A 26,644-nucleotide genomic window follows, 5' to 3' on the forward strand; every position below is an offset into this window, starting at 1 on the left:
GGGGACCAGTGAGGAGCCCTGTGAAGCTGCAGCAGGAAGGGTGTGGGGGAGGGGAGCAGGTGGGGAGGCCGGAGAGGAGCCCAGGGACAGATCCACACAGCCACGGAGGCCATTGTGAGGACTCTGGCCTTTACTCTGAATGAGACTAGAAGCCACTGGAAGGTTCTGAACAAGGAAGGGACATGACCTGACCCCTGCTTTACAGGATCATCCCAACTGCCGTGTGAAAGAAGGCTGGAGTGGGTAGGAGGCTCTTTGTGTAATGCACATGGGAGAGATCAATGGCTGGGATTGCAGAGGGAATGGTAGAGGCAGAGACAGGTGTTGGGCCAAGATGTGTTTTGAAGAACACGCCAGGAGAGATGCCGATGTATTAGATGTGGGAGCAAGAGAATAAGGGAGAATTTAAAGACGACTCTGAGATTGTTGGCCCAAGTAACTAAAAACATAAGTTAATCCATTCCTGATTGAGAAAAACAAGCACAAAGCTTTTATTCTATCAGAGCCATCTGAGCCCTACATGCACTTATGCCGTCTTAAAGCAGGGGAATGGAAGCAAACCCAGAATAACAACATGCCCAACTCCATCTCATCCTCCTCCTTCTCCTGCTCCTTGAAAGAGAGCAGGGGTAGAGGGAGAAAGAATCTTAAGCAGGCTTCATGCTCAGCACAGAGCCTGACACGGGGCTCGATCTCACGCACCATGAAATCATGACCTGAGTCGAAATCAAGAGTCAGACACTTAACCAACTGAGCCACCCAGGCGCCCCCAGAACTTCTTTCTATCAGATGGAGTAATCGGGCCGGTGGTTCTCTGGCTGTGCTTCCTCAGGACATGAGGATGAGACGCACCTAACATGGAGAGGCGGTGCTCTCTCCCCTAAGTAGGTACACGAAATATTAGACTGCTTCCATCTAAGACTTGCCCAAGATGTATTCCATTTTCAAGAGGGTGACTTGAGCCTAAAGGTTTGTTTTTCTCTCTTAAATTCCTACTGAAATAACCAAATAAATATAAAAACGAGGAAAAACTCTGTAGCAGCACCAGCAAACGAGAACGATATCAATGAACTGAAAGACATGAAGCATTTCTTAGAGATTCGAGGCAGACGGGCCCGAGCTGCTGGTGAGGTGGCTCAGTGCTCAACTGTGCGGTCCACTTGGTGGGAGGAGAGGAACCCCTTCAGCAGAAATGGCACGAACAGTCCTTGGGCCTGAAGTAGCCAGGGCTGGTGGCCAGGACAGGCGGTGAAGGATCTCACGGTGGGAGATGTGCCAGTTCTCCGCACAAAGAATGGCTGCCCGTGGTGAGATGGGGCCATCTGCTGCAGCAGACAGCGTCAAAGGTAGCAGGATACAAAAACAACAGCCATGGAAGAAGTAAAGGCTCAGCCTAAGAGTGAAATCCTCTTCTCTGCTCTCTGGGGCCAACTGACACTCCAATGGGACAGACTGTCCTAAGGTCATTCCACAAAAGGCTGGCAGAATGACAGGCTGGGAGCAGTTGGTGGTCATAGTCAAGGTCAACTGGTGACGGGCACATCCTACAACACTAAGCGGCTTGTTGAGCAACTGCCCCAATTAGCCCTCAGGTCCAAATTTTATTCTCAGTGGGGGGACGTCTTTGCTCTATCTGCTGGTCTGTTTTCGGCCTCAGTGCCCAGTCCGTCTGTCCCTTCTTCACTACCCACAGTGGCCCAGGACAAGGCCTATACGTGACTGACTCCAGAGGCATGCTGGGCATCTGATAAGTAAACTGTCATCTGTAAACCTATGTAGCCCCCAACAACATGTTTATGGAGGCCATAAAAATCGCCAGTCTCGACAACATGGTAAGGGGGGCAAAGCTGAGCATGAGGAAGGCTCCCAGTCTTTCCAGAATGGAAGAGAATTACTGTGAGGAACAGGAGCGAGCTTAACCATGATTAGACAGGCTGCGATTTTAGAAAACAAACAAAACAAACAAAAACCCATGATCAGAGTGGAATCCTTTAATTTCTCAGTAGTCCACAGATCAAAAAAGTTAAGAATAAATTAAGTAGGATACAGTGACTACATCAGGGGTTGGTAAACCACAGTCTGTGCCAAATTCAGCCTATGGCCTGGTTTTGTGCTGCTCGTGAGCTAAGAATAGTTTTTACATGTTTGACAAAACCAGAGCAAAACAAAGGAAAATATGTGACAGAGACCATATGTAGCCCATAAAGCCTAAAATATTTATTATCTGGCCCTTAACAGAAAAAGTCTGCCTTTGGACGAGATTAACACAACTGGCAGGATTCATTTAGTGTGTGTGCACACGCGCGTGTGTCTGTGTGTGCGCAAGGTTAGCAGACACAGCAGATGCGTTATTTTCAAAGTGGTCATTAACCTAAGCCCCAAGAAGGCTGGGACTATCTCTTATATCTTTATTTTTTGTCACCATATCCCTGGAACCCAGGCCAGTGACCACGACACAGTTGGCCTGGAGTAAGTATATGCTAAACGAATAAACTGAATTTTGCAATAATTAATCAATTATAGGCCATATACAAAACCATCAAAATCTAAAAAGAAGACTGTACAGGTCACAGTGCGACACAGTCAAATCAATAATTCTTGGTGGCAATTAAAAATACTACATAGATCTTTCTTGTCATGGACAGGTCTCCCCCCGCCCCCCCAATTTTTTTTTTTCAGTTTATTGATTTATTTAGAGAGAAAAAGAGAGAGGGAAGACAGTGATTCCCAAACAGGTTCTATGCTGCCAGCATAGGGCCCAACGTAGGGCTCGATCTCATGAACTGAACCTTGACATCATGACCTGAGCTGAAATCAAGAGTCAGACACTTAACCGACTGAGCCACGCAGGTGCCCCTCCAAAAATTTTAAGTAGTCATATAACCTTATTTGTGTAAAAAAAGAGAGGAAAAAAGTCTCAAATGATATGTGATATGCATACACACTCTTAGTATGAACAAACATTTTTACAGTGTTTATTATGTGTCAGTTACTATCTGAAACGCTTCATAGATCTATTTACTCATAACCTTTTCAACAACCTTACAAGCAGGTACTACTATATGCTACTTTTACCATAATACGGTATGGAAACTGAGGCACAGAGAGATTATCTAGTTTGCCCAAGGTTACACAACCAGGCAGCAACAGAGACTGAACATGGACCCAGGCTTCAGGGTTTGTGTTCTTAACCATTATACCATGCTGTCCCTTACATGGGGGCATGTGTTTGTAAACGCACAGACACAGACATATATAAGGGTGCAAACTAACTGTTAATGAGTGATTATCTCACGGGAAGGAAATATGATGGAGGAGAGGAGAGGAGAGGAGGTATGGAGAATTTCAACTTGATATCCTGTATATTTCTGTATTATTTCACTTAGAAAAAACCATAGTGAGCATGTATTCACATACAGCTTAGCTACTTTTTAAATTATATCAAAAGTGCAGGTTACAGATTCCATTCATGAAAAACACTTACCTGTGCATTAAAAAGCCTGCCAAGGTTTACAGTGAACATTGATCGTATTAGATCTGAGAACAGAGGTAATTTTGCTTTCAGTAATTACTGTTTGATTTTTTTCCTTTTTATGAGATATCATTCCTCTTTCTTTTTCTTTTCTTTTTCTTTTTACAAAAGGCAAATAGGATACATATTGAAGCATTTTTTCCTCTGCATTTTTAAACATCTTTTGATATCTGCCACCAGTTATACAGAGCTAACTCTAAAAGAAGATGAAATCTGATTTAGCACAGAATTAGAAATTAGTTCTTTTACATTCAGTAGGCCAATTATTTCATCGTGTTCTTTGGGAAATACCCTAATGCCACATGACCACATTTGAGACTGCTAGCTTAGTGTGTGTCACTGGACGGCTGTATCTAAGCCACAGCTAAATGTACCTGGTGCCCAGTGGCAACAAACAGGCTACGTGATGAAGGGGAGGGAGCTGTGAGTAACTAACTACACACTCAGATTCAGGGCAGCCTGCCAAAAACGAAGATCAGCTGAAAAGATATTAGATTTTACATGGGTGTTTATTTACTGTGTTAAAAAAAAAAAAAGGTTGCTTTAAAACAACTGCGTTCCCCCTTGTACTTTAAAGTCATCTGGGAAACTTTAGAAAGAACCTCTGTTTGGCACGCCTGGGTGGCTCAGTTGGTTGAGCGTCTGATTCTTGATTTCAACCAAGGTCATGATCCCAGGGTCGTGGGATCGAGCCCTGCGTGAGTCTCTGGGCTGGGTGTGGACCCTGCTGGAGATTCTTTCTCTCTATCCCACTTGCACGCCTCTTTCTTTCCCTCTCTCTCTCAAAGAAAAAAAAAAAAGGACCTCTGTTTGGGCCCCCCTCCCTGGTTCTGTTAAACATGACTTTCTGGAGGCAGGATGTGGGCATCGGTATGTTTCATAAACTCCTTGGTATGTTTCATAACCAGGATAGAGAAGCAAAGGATTAACAGACTTTCTGGTTTGAGTTTTATGTGGTGATTTTAATAAATAGTTATTTCTTGCTCATAAAAGAAAGAGATAGCATGTAACAGCTTAACTATGGCATGATTCAGGGGTTGTGCACACTGCTGTCAGCTGTGTGCTGACACAGGGACAAATACAAACAGGTTCCGCTATTTTGAGAGGTAAACAGATGCCCCTTGAAAGCAAAACCTTCAGACCTGAAGACATGAGGTAAAAGTCACACGGGCAGACGGCTGGGCCAATACCACGGTCTCAGATTTGTGACTTTATATATTAAGTGTGTTACCATAAATGGAAGCAGCAGGCTCTTACCTATTAAAAATTGCCTGTAAGGCCTCCTCGAAACGGCGAAGAACTTTAGGTGGGGTTGGCCACTTCACGTGCTTCCCGTAGTCCTTCATGCTCTTGACGCCGTGGAAGCGTTTGGCAACCTCGTGAATGTAGGACTTCACTTTGTAACGTCGGTAGTATCTGATAATCGTCAGAGCTGCCTTGGTTCTCTTGTACCGCATGCGGGCCAGCGTGCCTCGCCACACCTTCACAATGGAGAAAGAAAGAGAAAAGTGTTGCTGGCTGGCTCAGTCAGTAGTACATGACTTTGAAATTGTATACGCTCCTCTACTTATGAGGTACCAACGTGGGATCTTGCGTATTGCCAACAAAATCAGGCAGGGACAAAGCACGTCAGTTCTGACTGCCACCAACAGATGGCGCCAGGAGTCACATTGGTCATTGGCTTCAGCGGTCTACCTGTTCATGACGTCCACCGGGCTGTGTGCTGACTCTGAAGCAGAGTCCTTGAACAGTCATGAAGAGAAGAAAGCCAAAATGCAAATGTCTCTGGACAAATTTTTTTTTTAATTAAAAAAAAATTTTTTTTAACGTTTATTTATTTTTGAGACAGAGAGAGACAGAGCATGAACAGGGGAGGGGCAGAGAGAGAGGGAGACACAGAATCTGAAACAGGCTCCAGGCTCTGAGAGGTCAGCACAGAGCCCGACGCGGGGCTCGAACTCACGGACCGTGAGATCATGACCTGAGCCGAAGTCGGACGCTTAACCGACCGAGCCACCCAGGCGCCCCTCTGGACAAATATTTTAAGGATGCTGAAAGGAAGCAGGATGAGTCAGAACCAAAAGCCATCAACGTCTACAGTTCTCTAATGAAACCTAGCTTTACACAGACTACACCACTGGCCGCTAGTGTCCCCTCACGCTGCATTTACAAACGGACTTCTACACAGCCTGTGTGGCTCCCCTCCCCAGGTGCTGTGTAAATTTAGATGTAATCCCAGGGAAAGGGTAAACCAGATGACCAAGAATCTTTTAACATCTTTTCTGTGTTCAGAAATCAATCACACAATATATAAATGTCTCTGTGCCTGCTTTACCCAAGCATGGTGAAGTCAGAGGTACCTATGCTTTTCCTTCAGGATCCTCTGCCCACATTCCTGTACTTCTCAGTTTCTCAAGTAAAAAGGAATTTGGCATAATCTCTACTTCATTGTTGGCTCTTCCCCTCCACCACCAAAACTTACTCCTTCTACAAGACCTCCAGCATAAACCCCTTTCTCTTCTTTATTTGCTACTACAGTCTCCAAGACCCCAAACTACATGCATCACTTTTTTCAACAAACTGCCCGTACACACTGCCATCATGTTCTGGTTGATAGTTACTGCTGCTAATTAATTAGCCGTTCCAGTTCCTGGGCTGTTGGTATCGACCCCCCCTCCCCACCCCATCTCCAGCCTCCCAGGACCAAGATTTTCAACCTCTAGTTCAAAGCCCACAGTATGGGGCTTCCAGACTCCCTCAGGTTTCTTTCATTTCCTCTTAAATCCCCACCTGTGCCCACCAATTTCTCAGAAAACCTTGTGTAATGCCTCCTTTATTACAGTCATTTTAGGATTTCTTCATGCCGACTCCTAAACTGGCATATCATACGCGCTTGCGATGTTCTCCTTTTTTCAGCCTGCTGCACGATACGGATAGATTTTTTTTTTGCAAGCGACATGTAAGGTCACCAAGGGACCCTGAAGAGGAACCAACGAGTCAAGAAAAGCCATGCTATGTAAGGGAAACACGACACATGAGCAGTTTGCGATGGGAACCTAGAGCTCACGTATAAACAGAATATATAAAGACCATGAGGCAGGGAAAACTTGTTTCTGCACGTGGCGTCAGTACAGCAACCCTTTTTAGCCAAAATGGCTCTCTTCCCCGTCGCCAAATCCATCATGCAGATGGCTTTGTTACGCCTCCACCCTAGTGCTAAAATAAAGGTCCCTTCTTTAGCATCTTGAAAAACCAAAAGAATACAATTACAGGGTGGAAGTCTGTGATTCAATTTCTTAAACAAAACACAATTTTCAAAGTTTCATTTTGTTGGTTGCTTTTCTCTTTAACAGAAAGGCAGTTAAGACTCCCTGGAGCCATACCTGTATAGGAAATCAATTTTTAATTTTTAAGGAGGGTTCACAGAGTTTCTCATTAAAATGTTTTTGGTTTAATTCTTTAGTAATTTGTGGGGGGAAAAGCATTTAATAAGTAAGTGCTTCTTCAGGGGGAGGTTTTAACGTTTAACAACACTTCATCTTTGTTTTTGGCTTCTTTGGGTTTTGCCTAGTTAAAAAAGTCAGATGGTATTTTACAAATCAAATGCTGATTTAAAAAGACAGCAGCTTTTCCTTTCGCCCACCTGATCCCACTGCCCCACCTCACAGTCTCAGTCCACACAACTGTTCTAACTACTGCTTCCAGTAGTAACAAATAATGCACATATACTGTTATTTCTTGGTTGATCCCTTTGGACATTATCCAGATTATAGACATTGGTGATTTGGCTCTCTCACCTCCCTCTTACCTCTCCTTTATCATCCCAATAATAATCACATCAAACATTTAAGTCGATAGTATTTACATTACACGTTATACTACTATATAATGCACAAATGATTTACATAGAATATACACTAAATATGTTACATATAGATTCGCTCTATCTCTGCCCTTTACTTTGTCATGTAAATCCGTGCTTGCTTATAGTTAATAACTGACTCATTTTAAAAACCTGCTTTACTTTCTATATACCTACTGCTAATTTTTGACGGTGCTCTAACAGATCCATCAAATGATCAGTGATGACTTTTCTGATTGTTGAGTACATCACCTGTCTTTTTCTTTGATATTCCCCGTATCCTTTATGCCCCTTTGGCCTAGGGCACAGTTCCTATCCCAGAAACTTTTTAAACTACTCTTCCATATTGGATCCCCGAGGATTTGTCTTCCTTTTTCTTGGTTTTCCTCCCTCCAATAGCTTCCAAGAAAGGGTGCATGTCCTGTAAATTTCTGTTCTCTTTGATTTCCTTGAGAGTAAACCAGTTGTCTAAAATGCTGTGTCTTGGAGGGCAAGAGCAGAGGGGCTGAGAACAGGCTCTGGACACAGAATGCCTGTGTTCAAACCCTGGGTACACTTGGGCCGGCTTCTTAACTTCTCTGACTTAGTTTTCTTACCTGTGAAACAGAGATGACAATGGTGCTTAGCTTGTACCCGTATTGTGAAGATTGAAGGCGTTAATACACATAAAACCCTTAAAAAACAATGCCTGGTAGATAGCCAGTACTCAATAAGCACGGGTAGTTATGACTATTCTTTATTTCTCATCAGCGGGCTGTGTTACTTTCTTTTTTGTATGTGAAGACTTTTTGCCTCAGTCGCGTGTCCGTGCGTCCTGGAAACTCTAATGAATGTGAGCCATTCTTTCTCAGCCTACTAACTGCCCCCAAATAGTGTTGGATTGGGTATTGTTTCATTCTTCCACCTGTAATGTGGACCAGATGTCCATTATTTATATGCTTTATTTAGTCTCCCGGTTGCCCAAGAGGAAGGAAAAGAGAGCTGGGGCTGGAGGTAGCTGCCATCGAGCTCCTTCCTTAAGAGTAAAGAAATGTACCAGGGGCGTCTGGGTGGCACAGTCGGTTGAGCGTCCGACTTCGGCTCAGGTCATGATTTCACTCGTGGGTTCGAGCTCCGCGTCGGGCTCTGTGCTGACAGCTCAGAGCCTGGAACCTGCTTCCGATTCTGTGTCTCCCTTTCTCTCTGCCGCTCCCCTGCTCACACTCTGGCTCTTTCTCTCAAAACAAACATTAAAAAGAAAAAAAGAAAAAGAAAAGAAATGCACCAGAAGTTTGCTTCACCGAGTCTGGGGTGTCTTGTAATCTCGTAGCTTGACTGAGGACAGCTATTCTTTTTTTCCATGTCTTGTGGAGCTTTCTCTTGATTCAGCCCTAATATTATTTCTCATAGGCACTTCCCCTATTCCTTGCCCACTTATTGATATATCAGAGGCAAGGAAGGATGGTAAACCTTCTGGACTCTTCTTGCCTGAGGGAGAATGTCTTCTTGATGGAAGAAGGGATCCCTAGACGGGTGTGGATTATTCCAAGCCTTCCCTCTGGCACACCTATATTCAATGCCAACACCAGCAAAAGCAGTGAGACTTTTCAGAATTCCCTCCTTGTACTTTTCCATGTTCCACTCTTCTCTTTGAAGAATGTATTGATCTTTTTAGTACCTTCGTTCAGTTTGGTACCACTTTTCTTTTTCTGGGTGGCATTTCTCAGCTAATGGTATGAAGTTGGGATCTTTTCTTGGTTTTGGGGTTCAAAGCATGTTCTTTGGAAGTTTTACATTTTTGTTAATTTCAGCAAATTTTGGGGAAAGAAATTTTTGTGAGCCTGCGGGTATAGTGCCAACTTTATCAGAAGTCCCTTAGGCTTTAGTTTTTTTACTCAGAGAAAAAGTAGCATTGAAAAACTACAGAGGAAAAGGACTACATGAAAAAAATTATTCATGTATTTTTCCTTGTAATCTAAGCATATTTGGTTTAAACAGATATACTCCCATAAGAGTTTGTTAGTCTGTGCAGGGGAGGGATGTTGTTGATTTTCCCACTTCCCTCTTTGTTTAAAGCAGCTTAAGCTGTTGGGTTTTTCGAGAGTCATATAAAGCTTGTGCCTGTAGAGGACTTTGCCTCATGATGGAATGTCAGAAAGCAGAGAATTAAATGTTACATGCAATAAGCAAATGTTTAATATTTATTTGCATATGTCTAGAGAGGTTCAACAAAAAAAACAAGGGAACCAAAGGGGCCCTTGTTAAAACAGTATTAACATTAAAGAGGAACTAACTAGATACTATATGTTTTAGGATATGATGCTTCCACTCGGAAGCTGAAAGCTGAAGGAGACACAGTGGGATCTGGGAGGGAAAGTTAATACGAAGATATAAAGCAGAAGGCAGGCTGACAGGGGAGAGGGCCAGCAAGTCATTTCTTAGGTAGGAAAAAGGACAGAGGCAAACAGAGAGGCTGACTCGGAATAGCCCAGGTACAAAGAGAGACCATCAGAGAACAGTGGATACATCCTTGCTACTGAGAGAATCCAATTCCTCTCCTGTGTACCTTTACCCCCTGTAGTTGACTCTGCCGACACAGTAGCCAGAGTGATCCTTTCAAGACCAAAATCAGATCATGTCACTTCTCTGCTTAAAACTTTGCCACCATTCTGCATTTCCCTGATCTGCATTTCCCTGAGTAACAGCCAACCAAAGCCCCCACACTAACCTACAAGGCCCCACGTTCTCTGGTGTGGTTACCTACCCCCTGCCCTCGCCAACTGCAGCCACCCTGGCACCCCCCCTCCCACACAGGCCAGCCACCCTGCCATCTACCCCCAGCTACCCGCCCCCCCCACTCCTCCACCAACACCCCTCACACAGGCCAGCACCCTCTTGAGTCCAGGCCTTTCTTTCTTTCTTTTTTTTAATGTTTATTTATTTTTGAGAGAGACAGAGAGAGAGCAAGTGAGCATGAGTGGGGGAAGGGGCAGAGAGAGAGGGAGACACAGGATCCACAGCAGACTCCAGGCTCCCAGCCGTCAGCACAGAGCCTGACATGGGGCTCGAACTCACGAACCGCGAGATCGTGACCTGAGCTGAAGTCAGATGCTTAACCGAGTGAGCCACCCAGGCGCCCCGAGTCCAGGCCTTTCTGCTAATTGCTCCCTCTGCCCAGAATGATCTTCCCCCCAGATATCACACGGCCAACTTCTTCACTCTCTCTCTCTGCATCCTTGCTCAGTGGTCACTTTCCCAGTGAGCCTGGCTGTGACCATCCATTTAAAATTCAACTTGTCTCCATCTTCCCCTTCTGGCACTCTCTGTTCTTACCATGCTCTATTTTTTCTCCTGCCTCTAACACTTGACCCTCTGCAACACCATGGAACTCACGTATTATTGCACTGTTTACGCTCTCCTCCTACTGGAATGTAAGCTCTACCAGGCCAAGAGCTCTTTGTCTTTTTCGCTCACGGATGATACACCACTGCCTAGAATAATGTCAAGGACACAGTAGCCTCTCAATAGTATCTGCTGAATGAATGTTTTCACCTTCATCTTCCAAGCCTCATACTAAATCTTTTATTTTGGCTGTCATGTTTTCCATTCTCAAGAGCTTATCTGTGTTCTCCAAATATTTCTTTTAAAAGCACATTGCTCTTGGTTAACAAAAGCAACATCTCATTTTTCCTCTCTGTGGATATGAATCATGGTTTTACTTTTTACACTGCTCCCTGCATTGTATATTACTTCTAAGTCCCTTATTCTCCCATTTGTCTTGGTCTCAGCCTTTTGTGCTAGAGGCCTTCCTCAAATGTCCAAATGTCTGGGGATCTTTGGCCGTCCATGACGGAATGCCACTCAAAAAATCTGTGTATGTGCTTTATGAATGGGAGCTTTAATACATAGAGTAATTAGGTGGGGACCATCTGTGAGGAACTCTAGAATGTCAGTGTCTTAGTGTTTTTCCTCTTTGCTGCCAGAATTCTGAGTAAAGAGGCATGGGGTGCGGGTGGGGGTGGGGCGCTGGGGAATCTTTAGAATCCAGATTTTCACTTAATTTCCTTGGTTTCAATGTGGTACCTGACTCCTCTCCTCCACTGTGCCTGGTGTTCCCCAGAGCCCAGAGCTTCTCTGGTTCTATTTTTTCAGAGTAAGCTTCTTCTACCAGAGTGAGACTGAGGTCGTCACCTGGCTTTGTGAGGTCTGGGAGGAGACCTTTATTTTGCTTTTCATACAGGTTGTCAACCAACTTCCTCCTTCAGCTCTCCTCCTTACCCTTACCTCCAGAGGTTCTTGGCCCTTCCCACTCCTGAATTTTCTACAGCCCTGTGGATGGGTAAACTGGCTTACCTGTCTGCCTTCTTCTCTGCAGGCACTTAGATGTCAGCTTTCTCCACCTGCTTGGGGGACTAATCACACATCCACTTACTTCTAAAATTATGTTGATGTTGTTGCTACGATGGTTCTATTTGTCCTTGTGGGTTTCTACCGTTTTTATCCCTTACTGCTCATTTAGGGGTTTTGAGAGGGAGTGGATATAAACACAGTCTGTCATGTTTAAGCAGATGTTTTTATAACGCCATCTTAATTCTACCATGTTTTCCTCTGGTGCATACTTCCTCGGTGGTCAGGCATTTCAAAGCAACATCTGGCTGTCATTAAAGTACAAGATCCATTTTGCAAAATATGTAGGATTCTAGGTTATGCTCTATTAAGAAGTAGGTCAATTATGTATCTTCAGCTTAGTCTCAGAAATAAACACAGGTCAGCTTTCCTTCCCCCCCCCCCCACCCCGGTTCTCTGTGTTTTGTTTTTCTGTTTTTGTTTTCTAGTACTCATGGGGGTTGTGCCCTTTCTGTCCTGTTCTCAAACAGTTCCCCAGTACTCTGAATTGGATATTCTCTTGGTTTCCACAACCAGAATCCTTCAAAATTTCAGTTCCCCAGGCCCTCCATGCCTAGGGACAACTTTTGGGAGAAGCATCTTTCCTATGTTTCTAAACTTAAGTTCCCCCAGATAGTTATTCTGGCAGAGTTCTGACAGTTTCTGATTGTTAAAGAGTTGGAGAGAAGAATTTATTTAGGTAACAGGTTGAACTATAAGCAAACCGTAAAATCCACAAAATCTATCCACATACACCATCAAATTACAGTAGTTCCCCCCACTCTTGTCCATGGTTTTGCTTTCTGCGTTTTCAGTTACCCACAGTCAACCACGGTGTGGAAGCAGATGGTACTCCTGAGGTATCATCAGAAAGTCAATAGTAGCTTAACGCTGCATCACAAGGTCAATGTCATTCACTTTACTTCATCTCATCACATGGGCATTTTATCACCTCATAATATCATCATAAGAAAAAGGGTAAGTACAGCACAATAAGATATTTTGAAAGACAGAGTCCATATTCATATAACTTTTATAATATAATGTTATAATTGCTCTATTATTAGTTATGGTTATTAATCTCTTACGTACTTTTTTATAAATTAACCTTTATCACAGGTATGTACATATGGGAAAAAAACCCACAGTATATACAGGGTTCAGTTCTATCTATGGTTTCAGGTACCCACTGGGGATACTGAAATGTATCCCCTGTGGACAAGGGGGAACTACTGTAGAATATGATGGTTGCATCCTATTGTGGATATTTCATGACTGATTGATTAATGAAGGATTGGCCTCTTCTAGGAGTTATTTTTTTAAAAAGACTCAAAGACAGTAACATCTTCCCAAGTTATTTTTCTTCAACTCAAATATTCTATGAAGGATAAAATGAAGAAAGACTTAAAGTACTATTTACGAAGTACCAGTGCCAATGTTTTTACCAGAATAGCAGGTTAGGATGTAACAAGAAGAAAATAAGACTGAGTGGATAGAATTTGTAGGTTCTTGGCATATATTTAGACACAAAATTCTTTAGTTTTATAGATAAATTAATAGCATCTCGAGGACACAGGGGGAAATTAAGAAGTAATGAAATAACCAAAGCTTTAGTCAATAAACAAATGTAAAACCAGTAAAATAGACAAGAACGAACGAACGAAAGAAACAAAGAAAGATGTGAGTCTGATCATTATAAGCTGTCCTGATGAACTTAGTAGAGTGTGTGTAGGCTTGTGTATGCCTGGTGGAGTGTAATTTACCATCCCTCAGCTGCTTTACCATCGTCTGGCTGACTAACTTGCAAAGTCAGCTGACTTGTAAACCTTCATTTAGGACTCATACATTTTATACACGGCCTTGTCCAGAATGGATCTGGCTAATGGTGGCCTCACAATTCTTCAGTCTACACAATACTGCCTGCTAATCACTTCTTCTTTACTATGATGATACCACGATCTGACAGCCTACTTGCAACTGTAGCTTCAAGAAGCAATTGGACCTCTTGGTCAATTAGTGTCAGAAGACCAGCTGAGCATTAACTCTATCAAAGCCCCACATGCAATTATTTTGAAGACAATTAAAAATAAAATTACTCCAGCTAACGGGTTAAATAGTTCCGATGAGCCTTTCAGGATTCAGCCCTGTTCAAATGTAAACACTACGTGGCACTGTGCTGGAGTGACTGCTCTCTCTGGTTTGACTTTGTTTTTTTTGAAAGAGAGTGTATACAATTGATAACTCACGTTCAAAATCTCTTGAGGTCAAGGCTATCTCAAATCTGCTTTTTGACAGAGAACAATAGGCTTTGGTCACATGTGTAGGCATGTGAACAGATCCGATGAGGCATCTTAGGGATGTTTCAGCTTTGTCTGAAGATGTCTACTGCTTTGTCCACCCCCAGATCTACCTCCATCTAATACTGATAGGTACAAGTTGGGCTTTTACCTTGTGTAACAAATGTCCTGACTTTTCTTCCTTTATGTTTAGTATTTAAAACATGCAGGACTCCTTAAAAAGGTAACCCAGTAGACCTTTGCTTTCAGATGCTTGCAAATGATCTCAATTTTAAATGGTTCCCTAGACCATGCAAAAGCTCACATAATAACTAATATTTGAAAGGACCTGCCAATGGTTCATCCTAACATTCTTTTCTATAGTGTTCCAAAGTGAATTCTGGGACACAGGGCCTTTGAAATGCTCTCTGAAAAAGAGCTCCATTTTCATTAAATCCAGGAAAGCTGCACACTGTAATTTCTTTTGGGAAAGTCATGATGCACATTTAGCATATTAAAAGCTCTGAAAAGTTTCATGTAAATAAATCTATTTTAACTTTGTTCAACAGAAAGTAAAAAACATATTTGACTACAGAATCCTTTGTGTACAGATTACTCATTTGGAAGGGAGTCAAGATATACCATCCCAAAATATGCTGCTTTGGCATAGCATTATTTTGAGCATTGGTTCATTCTACAAGAATTTCCTAAATTCCTACTGTATGTGTAGCATCCATAGGGAATATGAAGGAAGAGAGGAGATACCCATGATATCCTAGAAAAAATGCCTATGAGATCTCTGGAAAACAGCTACAACTAATTCCTTAAAAAGCAAGATCCAGTCATGTAACAAAGCTTGAATCCTCAGCCACAGTGAGACTTTTTCAAGAAGTCCAGCACTGCCCGGAGGGACAGCTCCCTGACTAGCACAGTCTGGGGGTGGAGTACAGACTCCTGACCCGGAGCAAGAGGCTGGCATTCCCCTGGACTACTGGGAGAATTTTTCAGTCAAATTTTGGAGGCTTCAGGTTCTTCACCTGAAAAGTGAGGGTGTTGTATTAGCTAACTTAAAAAAGCAAGCACTAGTATTCTGTTAAATAGTTACCGGTAATGAGAAAAATTTAAGAAAAAATTAAGAAAAATTTATTCAAAGGTTCTTTCCAATCCAAAGTATACATGGAATTGACAACCACAATCTTTGGTTTCCCTCTGATTACTGTTACTACTCATAAGGGGAGGGAGAGACAACGTTATTTTACTACTATGTGCCAGGCCTTGTGCTAGACACGTGATGTACATTAAAAATAGGTATTTAAGGGGTGCCTAGGTGGCTCAGTTGGTTAAGCATCCAACTCTTCATTTTGGCTAGGGTTCTGATCTCCCAGTTCATGGCTTCGAGCCCCGCGCTGAGCTCTGTGCTATGATTCTCTCTCCCTCTCTCTCTCTGCCCCTCCCCTGCTCACATGCTTGTTCTTTCTCAAGATAAAGTTAAAAAATATAGGTATTTAAAAAGCACTTCTTTTTGAAATATGCTGTTATAAGTTTCTCTAATAATTCCCCATAAGAAAAACCACAAGGAATATATTTGACTTAAGTTTCTTTGAGTCATACATTAACATATTTCTACTGGCAAATGCTTGACTTTGGGGAACACTCATTTTCCAGACCTGAGATCTCTGCTTCTACAGAGGAATGCAACCCACGTTCACAACTCTTGCTAACAGCCTGGCTCTGGTTCTAGGCAATGTAAGATGTTGCTAGCAGGGTTGTGTTTAGACGAGTGCTCCTCAGTGTGTCCCTGTGTCTCAGCATGCCATCAGTTACCAGTGCAGGGCTGTGTTTAGACGAGTGCTCCTCAACGTATCCCTGTGCCCCAGCATACCACAGTTACCAGTGCTCACCATGACAGGGATATTGGGGAAAGATGTTTCTTGGGGGAAAGAAATAATCTGGACAAGGGTGCTTGGAATACTTAGGGTGAACAAGAAATATTCTTCCTCTTTTCATTTCCCTGTCTTAGACTGTACTTAGTGTAAGGGGGAATAGCATAAGAAAATGTACACTTAATAAGGACAGATACTTTTTTGACAGTTCAAATTTACACAGGTTGAACATAATAGGATTAAGGAACTATGAAGACCATTAGTGGTCATAACTCAATTACCACCCCACCCCAATACAATGGCATTGAGTGCATGATTTATAAGAGCAGGCGATACATGGGATCAAATTAGTATGTAGTTCATGCTAGAATAATGTGGTGACACAGAAAGAGATGTTACTATTTAGAGAAAGATCTAGATAAAGTAAAATGCTAGATATGCTCAGTGATGTTGAGGTTTTACATTTGCCCACCTAGCTGTAACTATTATTATTATTGAAAACCCTACTAGAAACATAATCTTGTAAGAACTCCTACCATTTCTTCCCCCCAAAATATTTTGTAATACAATATTTGAAAAGTGAAGTTTCTTAGTTATGTACCAAGCAAGTCATAACAGATCTAAAATTGATGTCAGTAGGAATGTGATTAATTTTTCAATGAACTTCTCTAGAATCTATTTAAAAAATATTTATATACATATATGTGTATATGTTATATATATAGATATACATACACATATACACATATTCATTCATTCATTCATTCATCCTCAAGCTAGTTAACATACAGTGTAGACTTGGCTTCAAGAGTAGAATCCAGTGATTCATCACTTACAAATAACACCCAGTGCTCATCCTAACAGGTACCCTCCTTAATGCTCATCACCCATTTTCCCCACCCCCATCAACCTTCAGTTTGTTCTCTGTATTTGAGAGTCTCTTATGGTTTGCCTCCCTCTGTTTTTACCTTGTTTTTCTTTCCCTTCCCCTATGATCATCTGTTAAGTTTCTCAAATTCCACATATGAGTGAAATTATGTGATATCTATCTTTCTCTGACTTACTTTGCTTAGCATAATATATATTTCTAAAGTAGGCATCACATGCAGCGTGGAGCCCAACTCAGGGCTTCAACTCACGTCCCTGAGATCAAGACCTGAGCTGAGATCAGAGTTGGACGCTTAACGGACTGAGCCACCCAGGCACCTCAAATAAATTTATATTTTTATCTGTCATTTGTAATTCTTTTTCATGAACTGTGTATTTCTAGTCTTTTTAATCCACTTTCTTTCACTTGTCTTTATTGACTTATATGAGCTCTTTATAAATGAAAGGGATGATCCTTTTGTCAATGGTGTTTTAAATCTGTTTCCAGGCGGTGACCTTCTGATTCTGTTTATGGTATACTGCCATCCAGAAGTGGTTTTTCTGTTTTCTTCGTTCAGTTTTAGGTAGTCAAATGGACTCATTTTCTTTTATGATTAAATACATATTTTATACAAAACTGGGGCCACATAATAATCATAAAATGCTCTGGAATGGTTTTTATTTGATACACCAGGTACATTTTCCCATGTGATCAAAAAGCCTCCTGTAATGTGATTCTGAATGACCTGATGGTACTCAGTCAGATAGATACACATGGTTCAGTTAACCAATAGTCTGCTGTAAGACAGTTTTGGTGTTTTCTGTTTTTGGCGTATTCTATTGGTGTAAGATATTTTTGGTGTTTATTTATTTTGAGAGAGAGAGAGAGCAAGCCAAGGAGGGACAGAGAGAGAGGGAGAGTGAGGATCTAAAGCAGGCTCTGTGCTGTCAGCGTGGAATCCAATGCAGGGCTCCATCCCACGACCCTGGGATCACAACCTGAGCTCTTACCGAGAGTCAGACGTTTCACCGACTGAGCCACCCAGGCACCCCAGAGTATTTTCCATTTCTTTTTTGGCAATCATGAATATCATTTTAGTGGTATCATCATACCTAAATTCATGCATATAAATGGTTTACGAGGTTCTAGACACAGAATTGCTGTTGTTTTCACCTACCACATACTAAAGTTCCCATTTCCAAACTCTACCATGTGAACAGTTAAAAAGAAGTGACTAGGGGCACCTGCCTGGGTGGCTCAGTCGGTTGAGTGTCTGACTTCAGCTCAGGTTATGATCTTGCAGTTCGTGAGTTCAAGCCCCGCGTTGGGCTCTGTGCTGACAACTCAGAGCCTAGAGCCTGCTTCAGAATCTGTGTCTCCCTCCCTCTGCCCTTTCCCCACTCATGCTCTCTCTTTCTCAAAAATGAATAAACATTAAAAAAACTAATTTATAAAAAGAAGTGACTAAACTGATAATATATTGTTGCTATGATGAAATTACTTTATTAGTGTTATTCAACTTTTTAAAATTCACCAGCTATTTGAAAGGTTTCTTTTGTGAAATATCTCCTCATTCCTTTTTTTTTTAACCTATCACACACTCATAATTTTACATAACGATTTGTAAGGGCTTTTTATATATGAAAATAAGCCAACCTTTAATTACATTTGTGAAGATTTCTTAGCATTTTGCCCTTTACCATCTCCTGGCCATGGTTTTTGGGTCAAGCCAATAAAACACAAGAAGAATTTGGACAGGTGGTTCTGAGGAAGGAAATTTCTCACTCTTCTGAGAAAACATCCAAGGACTTCTTTCTGAAAGTGACTCTCCTTGACCATGGAGAAAATGTGGCTGCTGAAATTGTTAGCAGCTATCTCACAACCACAAGGGGGAGCCACACTTAGAATGAAGAGGATTCAAGAGCAGGCACAACGAAGGCTTGTCATCAAATCTGTTACAAATTCTATGCTGCTTTGAATTGCACTTTCTTTTGTTTTCTTTTACTCTCTCTCTTATTTCTTTCTTCTTTCTCTCTCTTTTTTTTTTTTTTTGCAACTGAACACACTGTGATACATTTTTGTTTTTAGAAACGGAAATTTTATATGCTTATGCAGGGATACCTATCAATCTTTGTCTTTTTGTATTATTCTTGTGCTGCTGCTATACTTAAAAAGGCCTTCTCCACTTTAAAATCAAGTATGTGCCTATAAAATGATTTTGTTTCGTTAAAATCTAAACTCTGTTGGAGATGCGATGGGGGACCTCAATCACAAGTGGAAGAGAGCCTTTATTTTACAATCACTTCATGAATGTCAGGACATTGTGTCCATCCCAGTAGATTATCCATAATTAAAGATGTGTGAAATGCTCACTAAAGCTTTGGCTTCTTTGAAATACAAGTGAGTTATTAGCTACAGCCATGCCTGTGACAGGAGAAATGTCCTATTTGGATCAACCTGTTGGGAGTGGACTGAATCTAAGTCAGCTCCTACCTGGGCACGCACTTTCATAGTTAATATTGGAAATGAGGATGACTCCTCTGAAACAGTGGTGGAAAAAGCCACTGGGAAGTAATCAGCAGGGGGATTATACACACACACACACACACACACACACACACACACACACACACATATGCTAACAAATATTTAATAAATAAAAATAAAATATTTGTATGTACATAATATACATATAATTATATGTATACATACATACACATATCTACACAGACATACACACAAACTCATAAAATTACCTGATTGCAAAAGGCATAAGGTATAGTGAAAAGAATATATACTATGGATCAATTATAAGAAATCAGCAGTTTCATGCAAAGTCAGAGCAAGCATATCTTGAATTCAGAGAACAAATCAGACTGCTTTTCAAATGAACACCAGCATTAGACCGCCTAATGTGTTCTTTGTGTATGTGAACCTTAGAGATATTTTAGGATCATCAAAATCCACCTCCTCCTCCTCCTTTTAATTTTTTTTCCATTCATCTCCACTGGCTTGTGATCAATATTTCATGGACTTTTCTATAGCTGCCCTGTAGGCATCCTTCCAGAAAGGCAAAACCCAAATTCCAGCTGAAAACCTGCACAGACCTAAACCCTGCTGCACTGAACCTTGAAGAAGTGGATGTGCACCAGCAACAAAGCAACAAAAAGTGAGAGCACATTGTACTGATATCGTTTAATTTTGAGAGAGCACAGGAGGGGGCAGACAGAGGGCGACAGAGGATCCGAAGCGGGCTCTGTGCTGACAGCAGCGAGCCTGAAGTGGGGCTCGAACTCAACAACCACGAGATCATGATCTGAGCCGAAGCTGGCTCAATCGACTGAGCCATCCAGGCTTTTATTTTTTTTAATTAAAAAAAATTTTTTTTAACATTTATTTATTTTTTGAGAGACAGAGCACAAGTGGGGGAGGAGCAGAGAGAGAAGGAGACACAGAATCCGAAGCAGGCTCCAGGCTCCGAGCCGTCAGCACGGAGCCCGACGCAGGGCTCGAACTCATGAACCACGAGATCATGACCTGGGCCGAAGTTGAATGCTCAACCAACTGAGCCACCCAGGCACCCCTATACTGGTACTGTTTAAAGTGCCTTCAAGATGTTCAAGCTTTGTCTTGTTGCAGCCTCTCTGTATATGTATCCCCCACCCCTGCTTGAACGTTCTCTCCCCACACTCTTCCTAGGGTCACATCCTTCTCATTTTTTCGGCCTTAGCTTAATGTCACCTCCTCAGCGAGGTCTTCCCTGACCAGCCTATCCAAAATACGTTTCCCTTGCCCTTGGAATGACTGCCCCAACCGAGCCCTTCCTTTCCTTCACGGCTGTACCCAAGGTGTAATAACTTACGGACTTATTCTCTCACTACTCTTCGATGAGAATGTATGCTCTGCGAGGACTCGGACTGTTTCTATTCATCACGGCATTTCCTGCGAGTGCCCAGCAATAAGCACATATGCCGAATGAATGCTTATTAGCTTGAATAAACTAAATGATCTTTTTTGTAAGTTTAAAAAAAGAAGACTTGCTTGTGTGTCAAAAAAGGCCCCAGAGGTGTTTTGCATTCAAGAAAAGCTCGGTAACCTTGGGGTTTAAGAGCTCATTTAAAAGAAATAGCTTATCCTGGTGCATAACTGCGAATATGTGCCAAGCAAATTATGAAGTGTTTAAGGCAGAAATACACGGCAGCTGCTGCGCAGGTCTCGAGTCTGAGTGGAATTTCTAAATCAATGCTGACGGCTGATACGACGGTTCTAGGATGGTTCTAGAGCAATCCAGTCATCGAGCACGAATAAGTGACTACCTGAGACGCTGCTGCCTGTTGCCAGTGGGTAACCTGCTGTGTGAAAGTCTGGTTTTTTTTTTGTTTTTTTTTTTTTTTTAAATTTTTTTTTTTAAATTTTTTTTTTTGACGTTTATTTATTTTTGAGACAGAGAGAGACAGAGCATGAATGGGGGAGGGGCAGAGAGAGAGGGAGACACAGAATCGGAAACAGGCTCCAGGCTCTGAGCCATCAGTCCAGAGCCTGACGCGGGGCTCGAACTCACGGACTGCGAGATCGTGACCTGAGCCGAAGTCGGACGCTCAACCGACTGAGCCACCCAGGCGCCCCGAAAGTCTGGTTTTCAGTGAATATTCCTTGCATATTAAAAGAATTTCCTGAAAAATATAACATCTATGTCTTAAGTAAGTTGGCTCTGCTACAGCTATGAAAATGCAGATGTTCGAAATTAAGCTCCTTCATTCTAGTTACAAGACTTTTCATGAAAAATTCCCCCTTTGCCTTATTTTCCTTCTTTTGACCAAAGTCAACACCTTAGTGTGAGTGCATTTTATCAGGTGATTTAGGAAAATGTGACGCACTATATCCTTATTCTCTCTCTTAAGGTCAACGAGACTTAAGAGCCCATAAACTCTACTGTGTGTTATTCCTTCTCATGCAAGGCCTATGGGTATGACAGAATCCCTCTATTATTAGAATGAGAGGAGAGAAAAAAAATATCACAGGCTGGGAAATGCTATCAAATTCAAATATACAAATATTGTATACTGGTTTTTCAAACGAACAAAAATCAGATTCCAGTGAATGCATATGGAACCAACTCCTGGTTGGATTACTTCGATGAGCCACTATTCAAGCTCATAGGGTACAGATGACATGAGAAGATACTGTAATTACTACAGCTTTGGCTTTAACTCAGCAGCCGAGTTTTGGCTTTAACTCCGTCTGCTCCAGTTTATGGCTCTTTTTGAGAGGCTATCCAACAAATATTCTGTTCTTCCACAGGGGCAGAAAAATCTTTGCTTCTTTTTCATACCTCCGTGGAATCCTCTGAGTCACTCCATGATGACAAAGAGACTCCTAAAGAGTCTTAAAGTTTCCATGTCTTTAGAAGTTTATCTCCTAAGTAAAAAATCATGGAACAAATCCTTTAGGATCAACACTTTCAGGAACATATTTATTTGGCCAGACTAAGTCCATAATGGACATAGCTCCTTGACTTATCACATAAGAACTATAGAAAATGGTCTTATTACTAAATAGCTTTGCTTTTAGTCTTGGATTTTATTCCCCCTCCCAAATAAGTATATTACTAGTTTGGCTATAAGTCACTGTCACCTACAGAGAACAATGTGCTAGGTTATATTATTACAGCAAATATTTATTCCTTCCCTCCTGACATCCATGGGCCATCCCAGTGATATGATCTGCTTTGGTCATGGGATATAAATGCAGATAACCTGAACAGCTTGAAATGTGCTTGTGTGGTCAACCTTAACCTCTTAGGCTTTGCCATCACCATTAGAACATGCCCCAGAGACCTACTAACTTCAGAAAAATGACCAATATGTGGAGCCAATCTATACTCCACCTGTGGCCTGAGATGGGATGGCCACATCCCAGATGCATGCGGAAGAAATACATTCTGACTGCTGTATCCATTAAGTTTTAGGATGATGTGCTAGGCTGAATAATGGACCCTTATTTATTTTGAAAGAGAGGAGAGTGAGTGTGAGCAGGGGAGGGTCAGAAAGAGGGAGAGAGAGAGAGAGAGAGAATCCCAAGGGTCACGGGGTTCAAACTGACAAACCATGAGATCATGACCTGAGCCGAAATTAAGAGTCAGACATTTAATCAACTGTGCCACCCAGGTGCGCCTCCTACCCCCCACCACTGAAGAGACTTGTACCTCTTAATCCCTGGAACCTGTAAACATTACCTCAAATGGAAAAAAAAGGACTTCAAAAATATGATTTGGGTAAGAATCTTGAAATGCATAGATTTCCTAGATTGTCTAACTGGAACCTAAATGGGAACACATGTATGTTTATAAGAGGGAGGCAGTGGGAGAGCCGAAGACAGAAGAGGAGGCAGCCTTGTGACTGTGGACACAGAAATCGCAGCCACGAGCCATGGAATGTGGGCAGCTACCAGAAGCAGGAACAGGCACACAGTGGATCACCCCCTATAACCATCAGGGAGGACAAGGCCCTGGCCACGCCCTGATTTGGGCCCAGGGACACTGATCTCACACTTGCGGCCTCCAGAACTGTAAGAGAATCAATGTGTTTTTAAGCCACCAAAAATTGGTGATAATTTTTTACAGCCCTAGGAAATTAATACAGGCAGAGTGTGGCATAACTGTGACAATAGTTAACCGATACAAACCCAAACCAATATTGCTAATAATATTAGTATTGATGACATCAATGTTAATATTAATAGTGAACCCATGGCATTTACCACGTGCTAGGCATTGTTCAAAGTATGCTGAATATGTTAACTCACAACCACACTGTGAGGTGGGTATATTTTCCCTTCATAGATGAGGAAACTGAAGCACAGAGGCCTGAGAGCATCCCCTCCCCCGTCCCCCATAAGCGTTGAAGCTGAGAGTGGAACCGAGTGCCATGTGGTTGACTGAAGTGAACAGCTACCTGCTGGTCAGGCAGGGGTGCAGTTTAGGAATCACACAGAAGCGAGTGATGTTCTTCAACTCTGGCAGCAGAGTTAAAGTGTAAAGTTTGTCTTTCCCAGTTGGGAACAGCTCTTGTGCCTACTAATTAATTACTCCATTTGCTTGGTATTCTGAAGGTATCTCATTTAAATGCACTTGAATAGATCATAAGTACGAATAAATATCTTTGGTTAACTAATACGAAACTTTATAAATCCCGAAGCACCTAGTATTGAGTAATGATAATATAATTACACTACTGACAAATGCCACCCAGTGTCACTGTGTTGGGGCCCTGGGTAAAACAGAAACAAGGGTAGAGACAGTGCCGCCCTCAACAACTTGCTATCTAGTTAAGGAGATAAGGCAAATGTGCAAAATTAATAGATGACCTACAGCCTACAGACATAATAGGAGTCAGCAGGAATTCTGGAGCTGAAAACTTCTTTTTCTCAAAAAAAGTTTATTTATTTTTGAGAAGGGAAGGGGGGGAGGGGGGGAGAGAGAGAGAGAGAGAGAGAGAAGGGATGTGTGTGCAAACAGGGGAGGAGCAGAGAGAGAAGGAGAGAAGAGAGAGAATCCCAAGCAGGCTCTACACTGTCAGCACAGAGCCCGATGCAGGGCTCAAATTCATGAACCATGAGATCACGGCCTGAGTTGAAATCAAGAGTCAGATGCTCAACAGACTGAGGCACACGGGTGCTCCGGAGCTGAAAACTTCTTATGATGGATCATCTAGCCGAGAGATCCTCCACCCTGGCTCTCCCGTGGCATTCCTTAGGAAGGACATTCATGTGTGCAACACACTGCTCTCAGGGGTTGTAAAACCCCTAATGTGCTTTTCTCACACACTCAAGGAAGCAAGTATAAATTTTATAGAAATAACCTCGAATCAGCTCTTACTTATAAAATAATTATCTTCAATAACTTATTATTAGTAGCAAATTACTCATAATACACCTCATACCTAATTGTGATAGATGCGCCCATATCCACATCTATCCTTTTACAGAAAAAAGAGGTGACAATTTAAACCTTACACGAGCTTGAAAGCGACAGCCGGCCCATGGCTCCTGCCTCCCATTGCAGTGACTGCCTCAGAGCCACATCCAACTGACGAATGGGTTCTGGAGCCAGAAGTAAAGACAGCTTTATTGAGACTGGGATAGCCGGGAGGGCTTCAGTGAGGAGGCAGAATTGAGAAGAGCACTGAAGGCAGGGCAAACAGTCCATGAGAAAGCACACAGGAGGAGAAGTAAGGTCTGCTTGTGAGGTCGGTGAAGAGACACTGGTGTTGTGCAGTCACTGGTGTGTGTAATGGAAGATGGAGCTGCTTGGAGCCAGATTCTGGAAGAGCCTGATCTTCACTCTGTACGTGATGCAAGGGATTTTGAACAGAGAAACATCACTAAAACAAATGGGGATATTGTACAGAGGAGGGTCAAGGAAGGACACCAGGAAGATCACACGGAAGTGTTTCAGGGGTAGAGGACCACGGCATCGCCACGGGTCTGCTGATTTTCACCCTGGAAAAGCCCTTACAGTGCACACAGCATGACCACAATTTAAAAAGGTGTGTGTGTGTGTGTGTGTGTGTGTGTGTGTGTGTGTGTGTGTGTAGGAGAGAGCAGGACAGAGCCTAGAATGATACATTCCATAATGTTAAAAAAATTTTTTTTAATGTCTAGTTTTGAAGGAGAGAGAGACAAAGTGTGAGCGGGGGTGGGCAGAGACAGAGGGAGACACAGAATCTGAAGCAGGCTCCAGGCTCCGAGCTGTCACCCCTGAGCCTGACACGGGGCTTGAACCCACGAACCGCGAGATCACGGGCCGAAGTTGGACGCTTACTGACTGAGCCACCCAGGTACCCCATTCATAATGGTAATAGTAAGTTACCTTTTGGGGATGAGATGATGGGTGGTATTATTTCCTTTTCAAAATAATTTTCTATATGTTAAAATGAACATGTATCACTTTATAATAGAAATTGTTAATTAAAATTTTGGATAGAAATAATGTAATGATAGCTATATGTTGTTCCTATTTATAATCCATTTAAAGTAAAACAAACTTGTGAATAATTCAAAGTACTTTGCGCTTAAATGACAAATCCTGGCTGTATCCTCAGTTCTCCAAACCAACATATTTTCTATGAGTATTCAGTTTTTTTCAGTGTTTGTATCTAGACAAATACAATAAAACCAACTCAGGACAGCTGACAACTAAACATCTTATTTTGAAATTAAGTTTTCTTCAAAATACAGAGTCTCATTGTAGTGCTGAATTTGAATAGATAGCGATGTTTGGCAACATTAAAGCTTTCTGACAAAAACCACTGAATATAAATAGTCCTAAATTTTCTTTAGTAATGAATAAAGCCCCAGAATGGAATGACTCATTAGATCCTCCTCAGTATATATAATGGGTGTGTGAATGTGTGTGTGTGGAGGGGTGTGTGTGGATATTTCTAGAATTAGCAGTGTGGCTAAAAAGGAATCATATGGAGCATCCTGTGTTGTAACATGTTCTCACTTAGCATTTATTATAAACACTTTTATTATTATTAAAGTTAAAAAAATTTGTTTTTATGTATTTTTGGAAGAGAGGGAGAGAGCACAAGCAGGGGAGGGGCAGAGACAGAGAGAGGGAGACTGAGAATCTGAAGCAGGCTCCAGGCTCCGTGCTGTCAGCACAGAGCCTGACACGGAGCTCGAACTCATGAACCATGAGATCATGACCTAAGCCGAAGTCAGACGCTCAACCGACTGAGCCACCCAGGCGCCCCTATTATTAAATTTTTTTTACATAGTTACATTGTTACATCTGTTCTCGATTGTACAGATATGCCATAATTTATATAACTAATTTCCTAACATTTTTCTCCA

At 42.1% G+C, this 26,644-nt stretch overlaps 1 protein-coding gene across 1 annotated transcript in view; it reads right to left on the reverse strand.

The window, feature by feature from the left end:
- The window catches only part of MYO1D (myosin ID), a 361,161-nt gene that overhangs the window by 158,704 nt on the left and 175,813 nt on the right, over window positions 1-26,644 (reverse strand). The window contains exon 17 of the mRNA XM_047080805.1: window positions 4,790-5,013. Coding sequence (XP_046936761.1) covers window positions 4,790-5,013 — 224 coding nt within the window. The remainder of the gene's footprint in view (window positions 1-4,789; window positions 5,014-26,644) is intronic.

Source organism: Lynx rufus, unplaced genomic scaffold, assembly GCF_022079265.1.
Source record: "Lynx rufus isolate CCGP_SWC_20201006 ecotype Redwood Valley unplaced genomic scaffold, mLynRuf1.p SCAF_18, whole genome shotgun sequence".
Lineage (NCBI taxonomy): Eukaryota > Metazoa > Chordata > Mammalia > Carnivora > Felidae > Lynx > Lynx rufus.